The sequence below is a fragment of the Pleurodeles waltl genome, chromosome 1_1, assembly GCF_031143425.1.
Source record: "Pleurodeles waltl isolate 20211129_DDA chromosome 1_1, aPleWal1.hap1.20221129, whole genome shotgun sequence".
Taxonomy (NCBI): domain Eukaryota; kingdom Metazoa; phylum Chordata; class Amphibia; order Caudata; family Salamandridae; genus Pleurodeles; species Pleurodeles waltl.
The window spans coordinates 423,570,619-423,589,073 of NC_090436.1; the positions used below are offsets into that span (position 1 = coordinate 423,570,619).

At 46.2% G+C, this 18,455-nt stretch overlaps 1 protein-coding gene across 1 annotated transcript in view; it reads right to left on the reverse strand.

Annotated features, from left to right (window-relative positions):
- BTF3 (basic transcription factor 3) overlaps window positions 1-18,455 on the reverse strand; it is a 76,629-nt gene that overhangs the window by 46,107 nt on the left and 12,067 nt on the right. Inside the window, exon 3 of the mRNA XM_069224034.1 lies at window positions 9,209-9,322. Within this exon, the coding sequence (XP_069080135.1) occupies window positions 9,209-9,322 (114 nt within the window). The remainder of the gene's footprint in view (window positions 1-9,208; window positions 9,323-18,455) is intronic.

An 18,455-nucleotide genomic window follows, 5' to 3' on the forward strand; every position in this document is an offset into this window, starting at 1 on the left:
ATAGCATTGGTGGGTGTAGCACTTATCTTACTGGATTTAAAGCACACTGGGGCTTTAAAAAAATAAATAAAAAAATACGAACAAGAATTGGCAATGTCAGTAGGCCTGGCTTTGTGCTGCACCCTGCAACCACAGGCAAACCTCTGGACTCAGAGGCATACTGCTTCGTCTGAATTGATACGGGCTCACTTCTCATGAGCTCACCTCTCATTCTGTACTCACAAAGGTGAGTAACTTAAGGCCAGCGACTGCAGGAGTTGCATGCTATACAAAATGCATATAACATAACCTTGGCCTCATACTGGACCATATCTCATTATTGACATTCGTTTCCCTCGTGCTCAAGAGTACTCTGCTCACACCGTACCAACAAGCACACTTCTCATCCTGGACTCACGTGGGCTCACCTCTCCCCCTGCAGGCGTGTGGGCTCATCTCTCTCTCTGCAAGCACACATGCTCACCTCTTATACTGCTCATCATGCACTCCTCTCACAATGCGTTCACACCTTTCCTCCAGTATTCACATAGGTTCTCCTCTTCACCTGTGCGCGTACACACACACACCCCCCCCCCCCCCAATCTCCATGTTCTTTCGCAGCACACCGCTCACCTTGCACTCATCTCATTCTCCACTCACACAGGCAAACCACATAATTCAACTCAACACAATTACACAATAAAACAGCATTCCACTATACACCACTCCACAACACACCATTCCACATAATTACACTCCATGAGACATTGCCATGCCACATAATTCCTGTACACTCAATACCACAATTACTATTCACATATTTGTACAGCACAACATGCCACATAATTCGACTGCACACATCCATCCACGCCACACAATTCCACCCAGCACAATTCCAGAACTAACAATTCCACTCCACCCAAACCAAAACCCATGGTAAAAGACATTGTCATTTACAATGCCAATAGCTCGAACTCTCACAAATACTAGACCTATTATATTGCAAATGCTTATTCTGTTTTAAGTCCATCATCAAATCGGTCTCAAACACACATGGCCAGTTATGAACGTTCTGACCAATGATTTGAGCACCGAGAGCTTGCCCAGTCATCGTGAAGGAACTCTCAAACCCCAACTCCAACGACATCCCGCCCTCCCAGAAACTCTGCGACGACCTCTCCACCTTCTTCCACCAGAAAATCACAACCATCCACGACAGCTTCAACGCCACTCCGCCGCCAGACCCCACCCCTGACATCTCCACAGACGCCTGCCGCCTCACCGCCTGGACCCACGTGGACGACACCGAAACAATAACAACCATGAACACCATCCACTCAGGCTCCCCCACGGACCCATGCCCACATCACGTGTTCAACAAAGCCAACGCCACCATCGCCCCCAAACTCCGCAAGATCATCAACCTCTCCTTCGACTCCGCCACCTTCCCAGACAGCTGGAAACACACAGAAATCCAACCCCTCCTCAAGAAACCCAAGGCTGACCCCAACGATCTCAAAAACTTCCGACCGATCTCTCTCCTCCCTTTTCCAGCAAAAGTCATCGAGAAGATAGTCAACACACAGCTCGCCCACTTCCTCGAAGACAACTCCATCCTAGACCCCTCTCAATCCGGATTCAGACGAAACCACAGCACCGAGACTGCACTCCTCGCCGCCACAGATGACATCAGAACTCAAATGGACAACAGCAAAACCTCGGCCCTCATCCTCCTCGACCTATCAGCCGCTTTTGACACAGTCTGCCACCGCACCCTACTGACCCGCCTCCATGAAGCCGGCATCCAAGATAAAGCCCTCAACTGGATCTCATCCTTCCTCTCCGACAGAACCCAGAGAGTCCGACTCTCCCCTTTCCGCTCCAAAGCCACCAACCTCATCTGCGGCGTCCCCCAAGGCTCCTCCCTCAGCCCTACGTTGTTCAACGTCTACATGGCCCCCCCTCGCTAAACTGGCCCGCCAACATCACCTCAGCATCACCTCAGCATCATCTCCTACGCCGACGACACCCAGCTCGTCCTCTCCCTGACCAAAGACCCACTCACCGCCAAAACCAACCTCCACGAGGGACTAAAAGCCATTGCCGAGTGGATGAATGACAGCCGCCTGTAGCTCAACTCCGACAAGACGGAAGTCCTCATCCTCGGGCGCACCCCTTCGGCCTGGAACGACTCCTGGTGGCCCACTGACTTCGGACCCCCACCCACCCCAGCCAGCCACGCAAGAAACCTCAGCTTCATCCTGGACTCCGCCCTCACCATGTCCAAACAGGTCAGCGCCGTCTCCTCTTCCTGCTTCAACACCCTTCGAATGCTCTGCAGAATTTTTCAAAGTGGATCCCAACAGGAACCAGAAAGACGGTGACCCAAGCCCTCGTCAGTAGCAGACTGGACTACGGCAACGCACTCTACACAGGCATCCCAACAAAAGACATCAAACGACTCCAGCGTATCCAAAATGCATCCGCCCGCCTGATCCTCGACATACCCCGCCGATGTCACATCTCCCCTCACCTAAAGGACCTCCACTGGCTCCCCGTGGACAAGAGGATCACCTTTAAACTCCTCACCCACGCTCACAAGGCTCTACACAACACCGGACCTACCTACCTCAACTCCAGACTCAACTTTTACGCCCCCACTCGTCAACTCCGCTCTGCCAATCTCGCCCTCGCCATCGTCCCCAGGATCCAGCGCAAGACCTCCGGCGGCAGATCCTTCTCCTTCCTCGCCGCCAAAACCTGGAACTCTCACCTTCAGGAGACTCCTCAAGACCTGGCTTTTCGACCGCTAACAGCTCGCTCACCCCCCCCCACCCCCCCCCCCCCCCCCCCCCCCCCCCCCCCCCCCCCCCCCCCCCCCCAGCGCCTCGAAACCCTGACGGGTACATAGTGCGCTATATAAATGAAATGATTGATTGATTGAGTCAAGCTTCCTAACTTTAGCCTTCAAAGTGGAATGCATTATGCCCCTGTTGAACCACTAACACACTTATTTTATCAGGGATATCACAAAATCATTGATATCAGTGTAGAAAGGATATTAGACATGGGCAGAACTTTTGCCAGTGGCTCTCCTTTAAGCCTTGGAAGAAGTCTTGGACCCCTGTTTAATACTCATTGCTGCGCTATTCCAGATAATGTTAGTTTAACTGCACAATGTCAAAACAGCAAACCACTTACTTGCAGGAACATATGCACAAAACCTGACTGAATTGGGGGTGTGGGGATCACATGATTGAACTGTGCTACCCAGGAACCATTAGAATCTTTGCGCCTCGGCCATCTATAGCCTCCAATGAAGCCTAAGATCATTGTACGAATCATGGGGATGGTACAACACTTGATTGCTCACATCTGAGTGGGCATGACCCATCCTGAACTTCCTCATGGACCAATTGTGCATGCATCAGCCCCAAATGGGCCCAGAGCTACAGAGTAGCCATTCCCCTTGATCCCTGCCTCTGTGGTTGTTTGTTGGCTTCAGCCATCAGAACACATCTAGTATTCCATAATTGACTGAACAATCACTAGCAATTAAAGGTATTGCAGGTGCGTGTCAAACCCCAAATTCGAGGTCACAATTAAATTAAAGAGAGACATTTGGATGCTCCACCATGAGGCATTTTTGACCACGCTCACTTCATGTAAGGTAAGAGCCCATAATGGCTGGTACCTCCAGGGGACTTTACAGTGAATATTCACTAACTGTTATACCAGTCCCCAAAGAAAGTAACCAACAAGACGAGGAGACCATTCAAATCCTTAACTGGACTCCATCCGACTTTACATGAACTCCCAGTAATGCTGCTAAGATACTCTGTCGTGCAAAGCTGATTTTATTTATTTATATTTTACACAGGTGGGCCGTGGTGTGGAGAGAAAAAAAAAAAACCAAAAAAAAAAAACCAGCTACTGGACCTGAAATTTTCCGCATTGCCCAGGCTGAACCTTTGCCTTGCACTTCTGATTAATAACATTTAGCAAATCAGAACATATCCAAAACATTCCAGCTTATCTATTTCGCCACACCAAAAAATTAAGTAGAAAGTGCATAAGTGCCACTTGAATTTCTAAATATTTGCAGTTTAGTTTCACAGTTTCAGGCTTAAAGAATGCACTGCAGAGAAAAAGTACTATGCGTGTATACAAAATGAATGTGGACGTCAAATCTACACCTCAAAGCATCCAATAAAGCAGCTTTGGCTTTAAAGTGTTTGTTGCTTACTTTAACATGTGCATTCACAAAAACGTGTAATGTTTTTGTTTACAGGCGCTTACAATTTATTTTTTAACCGGTTCTGTGCCTTGGACGAAATGATCTCGTCCAAGGCTACAGTTCCCCTGTGCCTTGGACGAGATCATCTCGTCCATGGCACAGGGGAACTTGGGGGCGCGCTAGCGCGCCCCCCGTGCACCCCCCTTCTCCCCCCCCAAAGTCGGGATGGAAGGGGAAGACCTTCCCCTTCCACCCCCGACCCCCCCCACCCCCCCTGTGACGTCAGCGCGCGAGCTGATTTGACACAGGGGCCTCCCTAGTCGCGCGCTGGAAGCTCTGCTTCCAGCGCGATTGAAAAAGAAATGCAAAAGCATTTCTTTTTCAATCACTTGGGAGGCCCGGAGGGGCTTCAAAGGGAAGGAAAAGTATTTCCTTCCCTTTGAAGTCCCTCCGAGGGTTTCAAAAGCCGGATTGCTTGCAATCCGGCTTTTGAAACCCCACTAGACACCAGGGATTTTTTTTTTTTTAATTGAAACTGACAAAAGGGAGCGACCCCTTGGGCAAGGGTCGCTCCCAGGGGGGGCATTTTTTTGAGAAGGCATTTTCTGCCCCCAGGGGGGGCAGAAACCTCTAGGCACCAGGGACCATTTTTTTTATTTTTTTATGTTTCATTTCTTTTTTTTTTTGGTGGGGAGCGACCCCTTAGGCAAGGGTCGCTCCCCTTGGGGGAAAATTATATTTTGGCCATTTCTGCCCCCCTTGGGGGCAGATTGGCCTATTTTGATGAGGCCAATCTGCCCCCAAAGGGGGGTAGAAACCACTAGACACCAGGGAATTTTTCCTTTGCGTGAATTTCACGCAAAGGGAGCGACCCCTTAGGCAAGGGTCGCTCCCTGGGGGGGGGGGGGAGGGCAATTTATTTTAGGCCATTTCTGCCCCCCCCCTGGGGGCAGAAACCTCTAGGCGCCAGGGCAATTTTTTTTTGTGTTTTTTTTTTTTGTTGTTTCTTTTTTTAGAGATGGGGAGCGACCCATCAGGCAAGGGTCGCTCCCCTGGGGGGCAAATTGTATTTAGACCATTTCTGCCCCCCTGGGGGCAGATTGGCCGATTTTAGGTCAATCTGCCCCCAAGGGGGCAGAAACCACTAGGCACCGGGGATTTGTTTTGTGGCGCCAATATCACGCAGGGGGAGCGACCCTGTAGGCAAGGGTCGCTCCCGGGTGGGGTGGGGGGAATTTATTTTAGGCCATTTCTGCCCCCCCGGGGGCAGATCGGCCTAATATTAGGCTGATCTGCCCCGGGGGGGGGGGGGGGGGGGGGGGGGGGGGGGGGGGGCAGGGGGGGAGGCAGAAACCTCTAGGCGCCAGGGCAATTTTTTTTTTGTTTTGTTTTTTTAGAGATGGGGAGCAACCCATCAGGCAAGGGTCGCTCCCCTTGGGGGGCAAATTGTATTTAGGCCATTTTCTGCCTGATTTTACGGCAGAAACCACTAGGCACCGGGGATTTGTTTTTTGGCGCCAATGTCACGCAGGGGGAGCGACCCCGTAGGTAAGGGTCGCTCCCGGGGGGGACAAATTTATTTTAGGCCATTTCTGCCCCCCCCCGGGGGCAGATCGGCCTATTATTAGGGGGGGCAGAACCCTCAGGGCACCAGGGCAAATTTTTTTGTTGTGTTTTTTTTTTTTTTTTTCGAGATGGGGAGTGACCCATCAGGCAAGGGTCGCTCCCCTGGGGGGCAAATTGTATTTAGGCCATTTCTGCGCCAATGTCACGCAGGGGGAGCGACCCCTTAGGCAAAATTTATTTTAGGGCATTTCTGCCCCCCCCCTCCCGGGGCCGGCTGAGCTAGAGGCCAAACTCCACAGGTAGGCACTTTGCAAAAAACACCTCGGTTTTCTGTGAAAAAATATGTTCTGTCCACGTTGTGTTTTGGGCCATTTCCTTTCGTGGGCGCTAGGCCTACCCACAGAAGTGAGGTACCATTTTTATTGAGAGACTTAGGGGAACGCTGGGTGGAAGGAAATTTGTGGCTCCTCTCAGATTCCAGAACTTTCTGCCACAGAAATGTGAGGAACATGTGTTTTTTTAGCCAAATTTTGAGGTTTGCAAAGGATTCTGGGTAACAGAACCTGGTCCGAGCCCCGCAAGTCACCCCTCCTTGGATTCCCCTAGGCCTCTAGTTTTCAGAAATGCACAGGTTTGGTAGGTTTCCCTAGGTGCCGGCTGAGCTAGAGGCCAAAATCTACAGGTAGGCACTTCGCAAAAAAACACCTCTGTTTTCTCCCAAAATTTTGGATGTGTCCACGTTGCGCTTTGGGGCGTTTCCTGTCGCCTGCGCTAGGCCTACACACACAAGTGAGGTATCATTTTTATCGGGAGACTTGGGGGAACATAGATTAGCAAAACAAGTGCTATTGCCCCTTGTCTTTCTCTACATTTTTTCCTTCCAAATATAGGAGTGTGTGTAAAAAAGACATCTATTTGAGAAATTCCCTATAATTCACATGCTTGTATGGTCACCCCGGAATTCAGAGATGTGCAAATAACCACTGCTCCTCAGCACCTTATCTTGTGCCCTTTTTGGAAATGCAAAGGTTTTCTTGACAGCAATTTTTTACTCTTTATATTTCAGCAAATGAATTGCTGTATACCCGGTATAGAATGAAAACGCACTGCAGGGTGCAGCTCATTTATTGGCTCTGGGTTCCTCGGGTTCTTGATGAACCTACAAGCCCTATATATCCCCGCAACCAGAGGAGTCCAGCAGACGTAACAGTATATTGCTTTCCATAATCTGACATTGCAGGGAAAAGTTAGAGTAAAACGTAGAGAAAAATTGATGTTTTTTTCACCTCAATTTCAATATTTTTCTTTTTCAGCTGTTATTTTCTGTAGGAAACCCTTGTAGGATCTACACAAATGACCCCTTGCTGAATTCAGAATTTTGTCTACTTTTCAGAAATGGTTAGGTTTCTGGGATCCAGCATTGGTTTCATGCCCATTCCTGTCACTGACTGGAAGGAGGCTGAAAGCACAAAAAAATTGCAAAAATGCCACAGTAAAATGCCAAAATTGTGTTGAAAAATTGGGTTTTCTGATTCAAGTCTGCCTGTTCCTGAAAGCTAGGAAGCTGCTGAGTTTAGCACTGCAAACCCTTTGTTGATGCCATTTTCAGGGGGAAATCCACAAGCCTTCTGCAGCCACTTTTTCCAATTTTTTTGAAAAAAACGAAATTTTCACTGTATTTTGGCCAATTTCTTGGCCTCCTTCAAGGGAACCCACAAAGTCTGGGTACCTCTAGAATCACTAGGATGTTGGAAAAAAAGGACGCAAATTTGGCTTGGTTAGCTTATGTGGACAAAAAGTTATGAGGGCCTAAGCGCGAACTGCCCCAAATAGGCAAAAAAAGGCCTAGCACAGGAGGGGGAAAAGGCCTGGCAGCGAAGGGGTTAAGAGTCTGCTTTTCTCTCAATCTCACCTTGGACTGAATTACAGTTTTCCAGGTGGGACTTGACCAGAGAGAAGACCATTATGGTGTGTTCAGATGGGAACAGTCAACAATGGATCACATGAAGAAGTTGTGGCTAACGCAGTGCACTGTGCATCATTGTTGAATTGGGGGATACATGTAGAGGACAAGAAAGCCCACATAGATATCTGTTCCATCGGAGTGGGAAAGCAAATCAATTAGTGATGCACCCATCTATGGACTGGTGTTAGGTAGTCAACAAAAGTAGGGTGATGGTGTGTTACCAGGTGCTTCTAGCCATAAAAAAAAAAAAAAAAAAAGACAAGTTTGCCTCACAAACCCGTCATCAGCATCTCTTTCTGAAAGAAAGAAAAAAAACTAAACTGGTTTGACACAGAACCCTCAAAAACAAAGTAAGTACCTGCATCCGCAACCAAGACCATTATCACACTCTGCAGCACACCCTGGTTAAGAGCCGCTACTACATGCCACACCATATTTTTAGCACATCGATAAGCCAAATGGAACTTACTTAACCCATCACATATAGGCCAAACTACAAAAACCGGATCGTCAATGCACTCCAAATGGGCACCCAGGAACCTGTTGCATTTCTGAGAGATGTATGTCACCATCAGGTGTTATAAGAGTTATATGTATTCTGCTAGACAGCAGAAACGAAGCTACAAATGACCGATCTCTTACATGGTTATTATTTAGCACTTCCGAGGAACATGCACAGTAAAGCTATGAGGCTAGACGCATAGAACACCAGGTGGGGTTAATGCCCTGTCTGTGCACTCACAAGCGTGCAGTGTACTGTGCTAGAAGGGGTAGGGAGCATAGATCTTGCAGCCAGTGCACACTTGGTATATATGCAGGCCAGTAAACTGTGTGCAAGGGTGGTGAGCACAGAGCCCAGCCGAATGCCAGTCCGTAGCCCTGGGTTCGACTAGCACAACCAAAAAATTATGTCCAGTGCATTCTAGAGGAATATGTAATGCACACAGAGCCATCATGTGTGCCTGTAATTTGCTAGGCACAACTGAGGTCCCTGCACAGTAAATCATGAACAATGGCACACGGCCTGGCTAAAGACTATGCTGCGCTCCCCGAAAGTCTGAGAGATTCAAAGCCCCTGTGATGAGAATGATGAGTACATCGAAAATGTGACTTTCACAAGAATGTCAATGTAATATGACGTGCAAATCGGGAACAGTGCATAGGTAGTTAGGGGTGTGTAACAATAGGTATCTGGTAATATCAGAACTTTTAGCAATAGGAATTTCATTACATCCATACACTTCAATCTTTAAGGAAGATGTGTGCTATATTTTCCTTATAAACTCATTGTTAAAAACGGTCATTTACTAAAATGTGCTCTGGGATCCTGCACACAGCCAGAGGTAATCGCCAATGTCAATCAAAAATCATAAATTGCAGTGGTGTGTGGTTAAGTGGGGGAGAGGGCAGATTATATTGTGAAATTATATGCAGTCTCCATCTGAATTAGCTGAACAAACCTCTTCGATTCCAGAGATGTTATTGACACCCAATTTCTTCAAAGAGAATTGAAGTTTCTTGTCATCTGCAGTAGCTGTTCTATGCACGACCTTCTTCTTTCTGCGGGCTGTGCCCTTTATGGAAAAAACATGTAAAATAAAGCAAAGTATACGTTTTTTAAATGCTCTTCAATGGTTAAATCAAACAAAGGCGATTTAGGTGCATCTGACAAGATAGGGAGTTCGAAGGAAGCAAAAAACAGATTTACAGCAAATACTTTAAACATTTTGAGTAACCATACATTGGTAAATAACTGGCATACAAGATGCACTGAGAAGTGAACACATACCGTTCTGTGCAACCAATAGCACCGATGTGCAACTTTTTTTTTTATTGAGGTTGGGGGTACCGAGTTTTTTTTATGCCATAAAGTTATAAACAATCTGTTTAATAGGTATTCATCTACGCATTAGGAACCAGAGTATTATCCTCAGTTATGGAAGGTTTACATTATGTATTTTATTTATTGACATTTAGTATATAATGTATATAAACAATGGCAAGTAATCATAATACACAACAAAAGAGAACAGCACACTTTAGCTGCTCTAATTGTATAGGATCAAAGACAAACTGCACAGTTTACACTCTCTTCCATATGCGATCTATGTAGCAGAAACCTATTGGCCTGTTTAATCATCCGATATGGGCTCTATGTGCTCCAGCAAATAAACTGCTAAGGGTGTCCAAATGTCTCTAGGGCAACTAGTTCTCCCGTATACTTCTCCAAATTATCTTTGCAATAAGCCACATCTCTCAACTATTGGAGATATGTGGGTGCTGATCTTCTTTCCCAGCAAATTGCTACTCTCCTCTTTGCTAATAATGCTAGTGCCACTAGTCTACGATTCATTGATGGTAGCATTTCTATTAAACCCAGGAGGCACATCTGCATCGCGCATACCACTGTATCTGACGTCATTAAACATAACTCACAAACCTAGGCCTCGAATCATAAAAATGTTACGAGGCCTACAGGTCGAGTAACTTGAATAAACTACTCGACCTAACTGTAATGTACTTGACTCGCAAACCGGTCTCAAATTGTGTGACACTAGGCAAAGTAGTTTACAGTCACTTTTTACTTCATTCTCACATATATGATTGCACCTTCAAATATGTGAGCTCCGCATTTCTGCAGTACAAAAGAATCTCTTGTTTAAGTAGACTAAAGTTTGTTGCATGTATCACAAGAATCTAGCCCACATATAGGGGACACGTGACCCATGACTTGCTTTTAGTTTATTAACAGCATTACTTACCATCAGGTAGTGCACCACAATCAACAATATTTGAATGTCCAGTTCCTTGGTATAATATTATTCAAATCTTCTCTTTGCATTGCTGTGCATTCATTTATACCGAAGTGGATAAAAGCGGGCGGAATACCAACTCTTAGCTGTTCATTCACAGAATAATTAACAAGCAAGATGTTAAAGGACTAGCCGCATTGGCTGTTGCTGTTATGAACATATGTGCCTTTGAAAATGAAAAAGAATAAAGAGAATATTTGAATAATATATCAAGGAACTGGACATTCAAATATTGTTGATTGCGGTTCACTATAGTGTTCTAAATTGAGTTTTCCCTTTCTTTTAAGGATTACACCTTGGCAGCAGGGGTTGGTGTTAGTGCACACAAAGAAGCAGAATACATAAACATCAAAAATATTTGCCATTTTTAAATCTAGGGAACTGTTGAGTTAGGTGCATTGGTTTGTAGCCTGCTGCTGTGCTTTTTGAGAACATAGCATTACCATCAGGGCAGCAGTGTTTCTCAGTTTGTTTAATCACTCACTTTTAATAAATATATTACTGAACTGATGTGGTAGCATATTGTCATCTACACACAGTAAATTTCAAAGAAATGTCCAAAAGCCTTTCTAATAACTTGCAGCTTTACTGATAAAACTATATAGTGTATGAACAATCTGTCAAAATTGGGTTACAGAAAACATATCGTTTGCACATCAACACGTAAAGTATTCTGATTTGTTTCCACCCTATCAATATATTTTTGTTTCATCACACAAATACAAACAAGCGTTTGCTAGATTTAGAGCTATTAGCGTAGTAAATTCTTAACTGGACTTTTCTTGCCACATAGAATGAAAATGAAAAGTAAAACAGTTGACATAAGCAAGCTGATTCAAAGCCCCATGGCCGCTGTCAGGGCAAAGGAGACACACAAAAGGAAAACGTTCGCTCACAGCCAAACGTGTCGACAAATTTGCAAATATACATGTAACAGGGACGATGGCCAAGGCAGTAACAAAACTACCCCAAGGAGGGATAAATGTAAATCATTTTCCAATGTAAAAGGATATTTGAGAGGCAAGCCCACGAGCGAGTGATAGTGATGGGCGTGCTGTGGGTGTGGTTAAAAGCCCACAGATAGATTACAACACGTCAGAGCACTTGCGCTCAACCTAAAAAGGAGCTTTCACAACTACTGAAATATATTTGGAAATGTTTGTACAGTGACTTCGTCATTTAAATGTTGTGTGTTAAGAAAAACCTGACACCCTCTATACTTTTATTAAGCACACTAAACAGCAGTTAAAAACAGTTCACCTTACAAAATCCTGGAACTCTGCAATCAGAAGGAAAATTAATTGTAAGATAAACTGACTCTTAACCTCTGTCTGAACACAGAGCAAATGTGACATACAAAAATAAGTTTTAAAAGGCCTTTTATTGCTCCTCCACTTTCTAACTGACCAGATCACCTGTTCTTTGTCAACTGGCCAGAAAGGGCCAGTATGCCTAAAAACAGCTGACGGTATCAAATATGACTCGCTATAGGCAGTGGCAGAGTAGATTTTTTGGGCCCTGCTACCACTTGTTGCCAGAACACATGAATTCGGGAACACAGCCATGCAAGATACACCAAGTCGGCATCATCACTCCCACATCTTTTACATCTAGGATCCTTCTGCAGTCCACAACTACACAGCCTCACTGGTGTGCAGTCCATTTAGTGTAAATATTTGAAGTGTATAATAAGTAGGTTACAATTGGGGGTCCAGAGGCCAGTCAGTGAGCAACAATATTCCCATTCTGTCTGTGTCAAATGCAAATCTAGAACAGTGTTTCATCTCTCCCATGCTTTGCCTACTGAGGGTGTACCCTTCGATATTGCAGTGTTGTACAATATAGTAACTAAATGTCACAGCGTATGGCTAGTGAGCAATGCCTGTAGGGTATTGAACATCGGAGGTGCCTCTGGAAATGAGGGATACAAGGCCTTCAGTGCGGAGCTAGGTTGATAATATAAAAAGGTGAATAGGGGGGTGTCATGTTATGCAGCCTGGCCTTGTCCGGGGGCTCTAGGAATCTACCTTCTGGGTGGAGGTCTCCCAAAGTTTTAATGCCCTCCTGATTTAGGAGACATGCTACCCGCTTCCTGGGTTACTGTGACAGCAGGATGCAAATTCAATGGGTGTGCAAGAGGTGATTTATGAGCTTTTGCGCCCAAAGCTTGCCATGTCATGATAGTATTGTGAACTGTGTTTATTTCAGTGCGTGCAATGTCACGCTTCTTATATGGCAGGCTATAGTGAAGAGGGACTGGGTGCACATCATCATACAGCCAAGTGGGGTAGATATGCTTGGGGCTGATTCCAGTAATATGCTTATTCTATCTGGGCACATAAATAGCAAAGATAAATATCCGGGACACCAAACCCACCCCTCACATATGACTGCGTCATTAGCGACTATCCAACACTGGGGTGCTTGCCAGCCCAGATTAATCGTGTGAGATGTTTGCGCAAGAGTTTGAAGAAATTGAGCAGAAGCTGCACTTGTTTGTAATTGAAAAGGTATATAAAATTAGGCAGTACCACCATTTTTTTTTTACTGCTACTCTGTCAGCTAAGGAGAGGAGGAAGGACTGATGTGACTACAAGGACTACCACTCTGCTGGGAACCTTTGCTGAGCTGGCCTTCTGCCCTACTGCCTGGGAGTGAGAAGTACTAGACCTGCATTAATTTCTTCATCCCAGAACCAAAGCGACTCCAAGGGCTTGCTGACTTGCCTCCTGTGTTCTGTCTCAGAGACACAAAGAGCTTCCACCTCACCTGCTACAGTTCCTGGACCCCTCTTCAACCATCTCCAGATCATCAGGAGGCACACCCTCCAGTCTTTAAAAGTGGTTTTGTGGCTCCTGAAACAAAGCTTTTGGGCTCGTAGGTACTGCGAATGGGTCCACGCCACCAGAACCGTGCAACCTGAATTCAGGCTCTCTCACCATCAAAGATGGAGAACAGACTCAGGTTGGTTTACAAACAGCCCCACCCATATTCTCCAAACCCGATTTTCTGCTCCTCATTACATTGGCAGCCTTCACGTTTCAACACCATATAAAAAGACAGACATAGGTGGAGAAACGTTCAATGACTAGGTGTAGGAAGTTGGCTCTGTATGTGCTATTTCAAAGTAAGGAATAGCATGCACAGAGTCCAAGGGTTCCCCTTAGAGGTAAGATAGTGGCAAAAAGAGATAATACTAATGCTCTATTTTGTGGTAGTGTGGTCGAGCAGTAGGCTTATCAAAGGAGTAGTGTTAACCATTTGTTGTACATACACACAGGCAATAAATGAGGAACACACACTCAGAGACAAATCCAGCCAATAGGTTTTGTTATAGAAAAATATCTTTTCTTAGTTTATTTTAAGAACCACAGGTTCAATTTCTACATGTAATATCTCATTTGAAAGGTATTGCAGGTAAGTACTATAGGAACTTTGAATCATTACATTAGCATGTATACTTTTTACATAAAACACCATAAGCTGTTTTAAAAGTGGACACTTAGTGCAATTTTCACAGTTCCTGGGGAGGTAAGTTTTTGTTAGTTTTTGTCAGGTAAGTAAATCACTTACAAGTCTCAGGTTTGGGTCCAAGGTAGCCCACCGTTGGGGGTTTAGAGCAACCCCAAAGTTACCACACCAGCAGCTCAGGGCCGGTCTGGTGTAGAGGTCAAAGAGGTGCCCAAAACGCATAGGCTGCAATGGAGAGAAGGGGGTGCCCCGGTTCCGGTCTGCCAGCAGGTAAGTACCCGCGTCTTCGGAGGGTAGACCAGGGGGGTTTTGTAGGGCACCGGGGGGGACACAAGTCCACACAAAAAGTACACCCTCAGCGGCACTGGGGCGGCCGGGTGCAGTGTAGAAACAAGCATCGGGTTTTCAATGGAAATCAATGAGAGATCAAGGGATCTCTTCAGCGTTGCAGGCAGGCAAGGGGGGGGCTCCTCGGGGTAGCCACCACCTGGGCAAGGGAGAGGGCTTCCTGGGGGTCACTCCTGCACAGGAGTTCCGTTCCTTTAGGTGCTGGGGGCTGCGGGTGCAGGGTATTTTCCAGCCGTCCGGAAATGGAGTTCAGGCAGTCGCGGTCAGGGGGAGCCTCGGGATTCCCTCTGCAGGCGTCGCTGTGGGGGCTCAGGGGGGACAACTTTGGTTACTCACGGACTCGGAGTCGCCGGAGGGTCCTCCCTGAGGTGTTGGTTCTCCACCAGTCGAATCGGGGTCGCCGGGTGCAGTGTTGCAAGTCTCACGCTTCTTGCGGGGAGTTGCAGGGGTCTTTAAATCTGCTCCTTGAAACAAAGTCGCAGTTCTTTTTGGAGCAGTACCGCTGTCCTCGGGAGTTTCTTGGTCTCTTGGAAGCAGGGCAGTCCTCTGAGGATTCAGAGGTCGCTGGTCCTGGAGAAAGCGTCGCTGGAGCAGGGTTCTTTAGAAGGCAGGAGACAGGCCGGTAGGACCGGGGCCAAAGCAGTTGGTGTCTTCTTTCTTCTTCTGCAGGGGTTTTCAGCTCAGCAGTCTTCTTCTTCGGTAAGTTGCAGGAATCTAAATTCTTAGGTTCAGGGAAGCCCTTAAATACTAAATTTAAGGGCGTGTTTAGGTCTGGGGGGTTAGTAGCCAATGGCTACTAGCCCTGAGGGTGAGTACACCCTCTTTGTGCCTCCTCCCAAGGGGAGGGGGTCACATCCCTAATCCTATTGGGGGAATCCTCCATCTGCAAGATGGAGGATTTCTAAAAGTTGGAGTCACTTCAGCTCAGGACACCTTAGGGGCTGTCCTGACTGGCCAGTGACTCCTCCTTGTTTTTCTCATTATTTTCTGCGGCCTTGCCGCCAAAAGTGGGGGCCGGAGGGGGCGGGCAACTCCACTAACTGGAGTGTCCTGCGGTGCTGGCACAAAGGGGTGAGCCTTTGAGGCTCACCGCCAGGTGTGACAGCCCCTGCCTGGGGGAGGTGTTAGCATCTCCACCCAGTGCAGGCTTTGTTACTGGCCTCAGAGTGACAAAGGCACTCTCCCCATGGGGCCAGCAACATGTCTCTAGTGTGGCAGGCTGCTGGAACCAGTCAGCCTACACAGATAGTTGGATAAGGTTTCAGGGGGCACCTCTAAGGTGCCCTCTGGGGTGTATTTTACAATAAAATGTACACTGGCATCAGTGTGCATTTATTGTGCTGAGAAGTTTGATACCAAACTTCCCAGTTTTCAGTGTAGCCATTATGGTGCTGTGGAGTTCGTGTAAAACAGACTCCCAGACCATATACTCTTATGGCTACCCTGCACTTACAATGTCTAAGGTATTGCTTAGACACTGTAGGGGCACAGTGCTCATGCACTGGTGCCCTCACCTATGGTATAGTGCACCCTGCCTTAGGGCTGGAAGGCCTGCTAGAGGGGTGTCTTACCTATACTGCATAGGCAGTGAGAGGCTGGCATGGCACCCTGAGGGGAGTGCCATGTCGACTTACTCGTATTGTTCTCACCAGCACACACAAGCTGGCAAGCAGGGTGTGTGCTGAGTGAGGGGTCTCCAGGGTGGCATAAGATATGCTGCAGCCCTTAGAGACCTTCCTTGGCATCAGGGCCCTTGGTACCAGGGGTACCATTTACAAGGGACTTATCTGGATGCCAGGGGGTGCCAATTGTGGATACAAAAGTACAGGTTAGGGAAAGAACACTGGTGCTGGGGCCTGGTTAGCAGGCCTCAGCACACTTTCAATTCAAAACATAGCATCAGCAAAGGCAAAAAGTCAGGGGGTAACCATGCCAAGGAGGCATTTCCTTACACTAGGTAACTCCCATTGAACCTCTAGGACCAGGGAAGGGTTTCCCTTTATAATACTCAGTCCATAGGGGATGGTTTCTGCCATAGGAGGAGCATTCTTATCCATATTTCCACTTGGGTTGCCTATCTTTCAACTGCAGGGCCATAGTTACCCATAAGTATTTGGGAGGTGTCTCTATGGATCATTATCCCTAGATACTTAATCAAATCAGTATGCCATTTTAGTGGGTAATCGAGACCTGTGGGTTTTGCATGTGGTGTGAGTGGAAAGACCACCGATTTATCCCAGTTAATATATAGGCCTGAAAGGCCACCAAATGTAGTGATTTCTTGCAAAAAATGCAGAAGATGTGTGTCAGGATTACGTACATACACCAACATGTCGTCTGCGTACACAGAGCTCATAATGGGGTGTTGGCGGAATTGGAGGGTAGCTGTGAAGTGTCATCACAGCACACATGTGAATGGCTTAAGTGCCAACACAAACCGTAACAGTGAGAGGGGACATCCTTCTCAGGTGCTCCGGCATATACACAGATGTTCAGAAATGTTCCCATTTGCACGGACTCTTGCATGGGGATCAGTGTATAAAGTTAGCAGGATGCCGAGACAGCCTAGGATTGTGAACCATATAATGACCATTCAATAGACTCAAATGCCTTTGTGGCGGCCAATACTGCTGCTTCTAACTGAGGGTCTAGTTGATGTTTTAAAGTAAATATGGTACGCAAATTATGTGAAGTGGACCGTGCAGGTACAAAGCCAGACTGGTCAGGTAACACTATATTCGGAAGAGGAGGTTGTAGCCTATTGGCCAGTACTTTCACTAATATTTTAACATCTGTATTTATTAATGATAGCAGACAATATAAATCACATCTCTCTACAAAATTGCCCAGTTTGAGCAAGGGTATAATTATTTGGAGTTGGACGAAGACCAATTATTCAGCACCCATTCAGGATACAAACGACCGTTAGCCAGCTCTTCTAGATAAACATAATGAATTTATTAGGGATAGAATAGAACGACATGTACATGGAGGATGCTCTGTACTAGTGTACTCTCGAGCAGCCTAATACAAGGAAGTAATACACGATCTTTTATAGTATTAAACCACAAACATAATTCAACGTCTTATTGGTTCTTTGGCTTTGACGTATGACTACTTCTCCATTATGGCTGAGGTCGTTTTTCCTATCATACCATATATAGTAACAAAAAGCATAGAAAAGGATTTTACACAAGGTGGCCTACGTGCCTAATATCACATGGTCCATCTTGTGACTGAACTTGAGAACATCATGTACTCAGATTGGTACTTTCCAGAAGGGAGATTGCTTCAGCTAGCATGCAATGATGATATTTCCTGATGGCTGTTCAGAGGGCAAGCCTTGCAACATAATGCGTTCCTACCAGTAGCGAATTACATTTGTATGCCTCTTTACTTAATGATAGGCCTGTGCAGAGATTGTCATTGTGTATCACAGGGGCCACTAGGCATAGCATCCCTAAGAACTGTAAAATGCGATTCCACACTTCTAACTGAGGGTCTAGTTGATGTTTTAAAGTAAATATGGTACGCAAATTATGTGAAGTGGACCGTGCAGGTACAAAGCCAGACTGGTCAGGTAACACTATATTCGGAAGAGGAGGTTGTAGCCTATTGGCCAGTACTTTCACTAATATTTTAACATCTGTATTTATTAATGATAGCAGACAATATAAATCACATCTCTCTACAAAATAGCCCAGTTTGAGCAAGGGTATAATTAGTTGGAGTTGGACGAAGACCATATGTATTATATCCTGCTAGATACATGATGTGCAGGTAGGGCAGGATCAGATCGGTATATTTTTTTTTTATAAAATCACTGGTCAGCCCATCTGGTCCTGGTACCTTCCCGTTGTACCTCCTCCTGCTTTACTGGTTGAGATAGATGCTCCCGTTGCCCAGGTGAGAGGCATGCAGCGCTATATCATCTAAGTACGCATCTACGTCCTATGGACGAGAAAGCGTGCTAAAAGCATAGAATGCTCATTAGACGTCAATAAATGATTCAAATATTACTGCTGCGTCATAGTGTTCAATACCTTCATTGTCGATCTGAATCATGGGTAGTGTT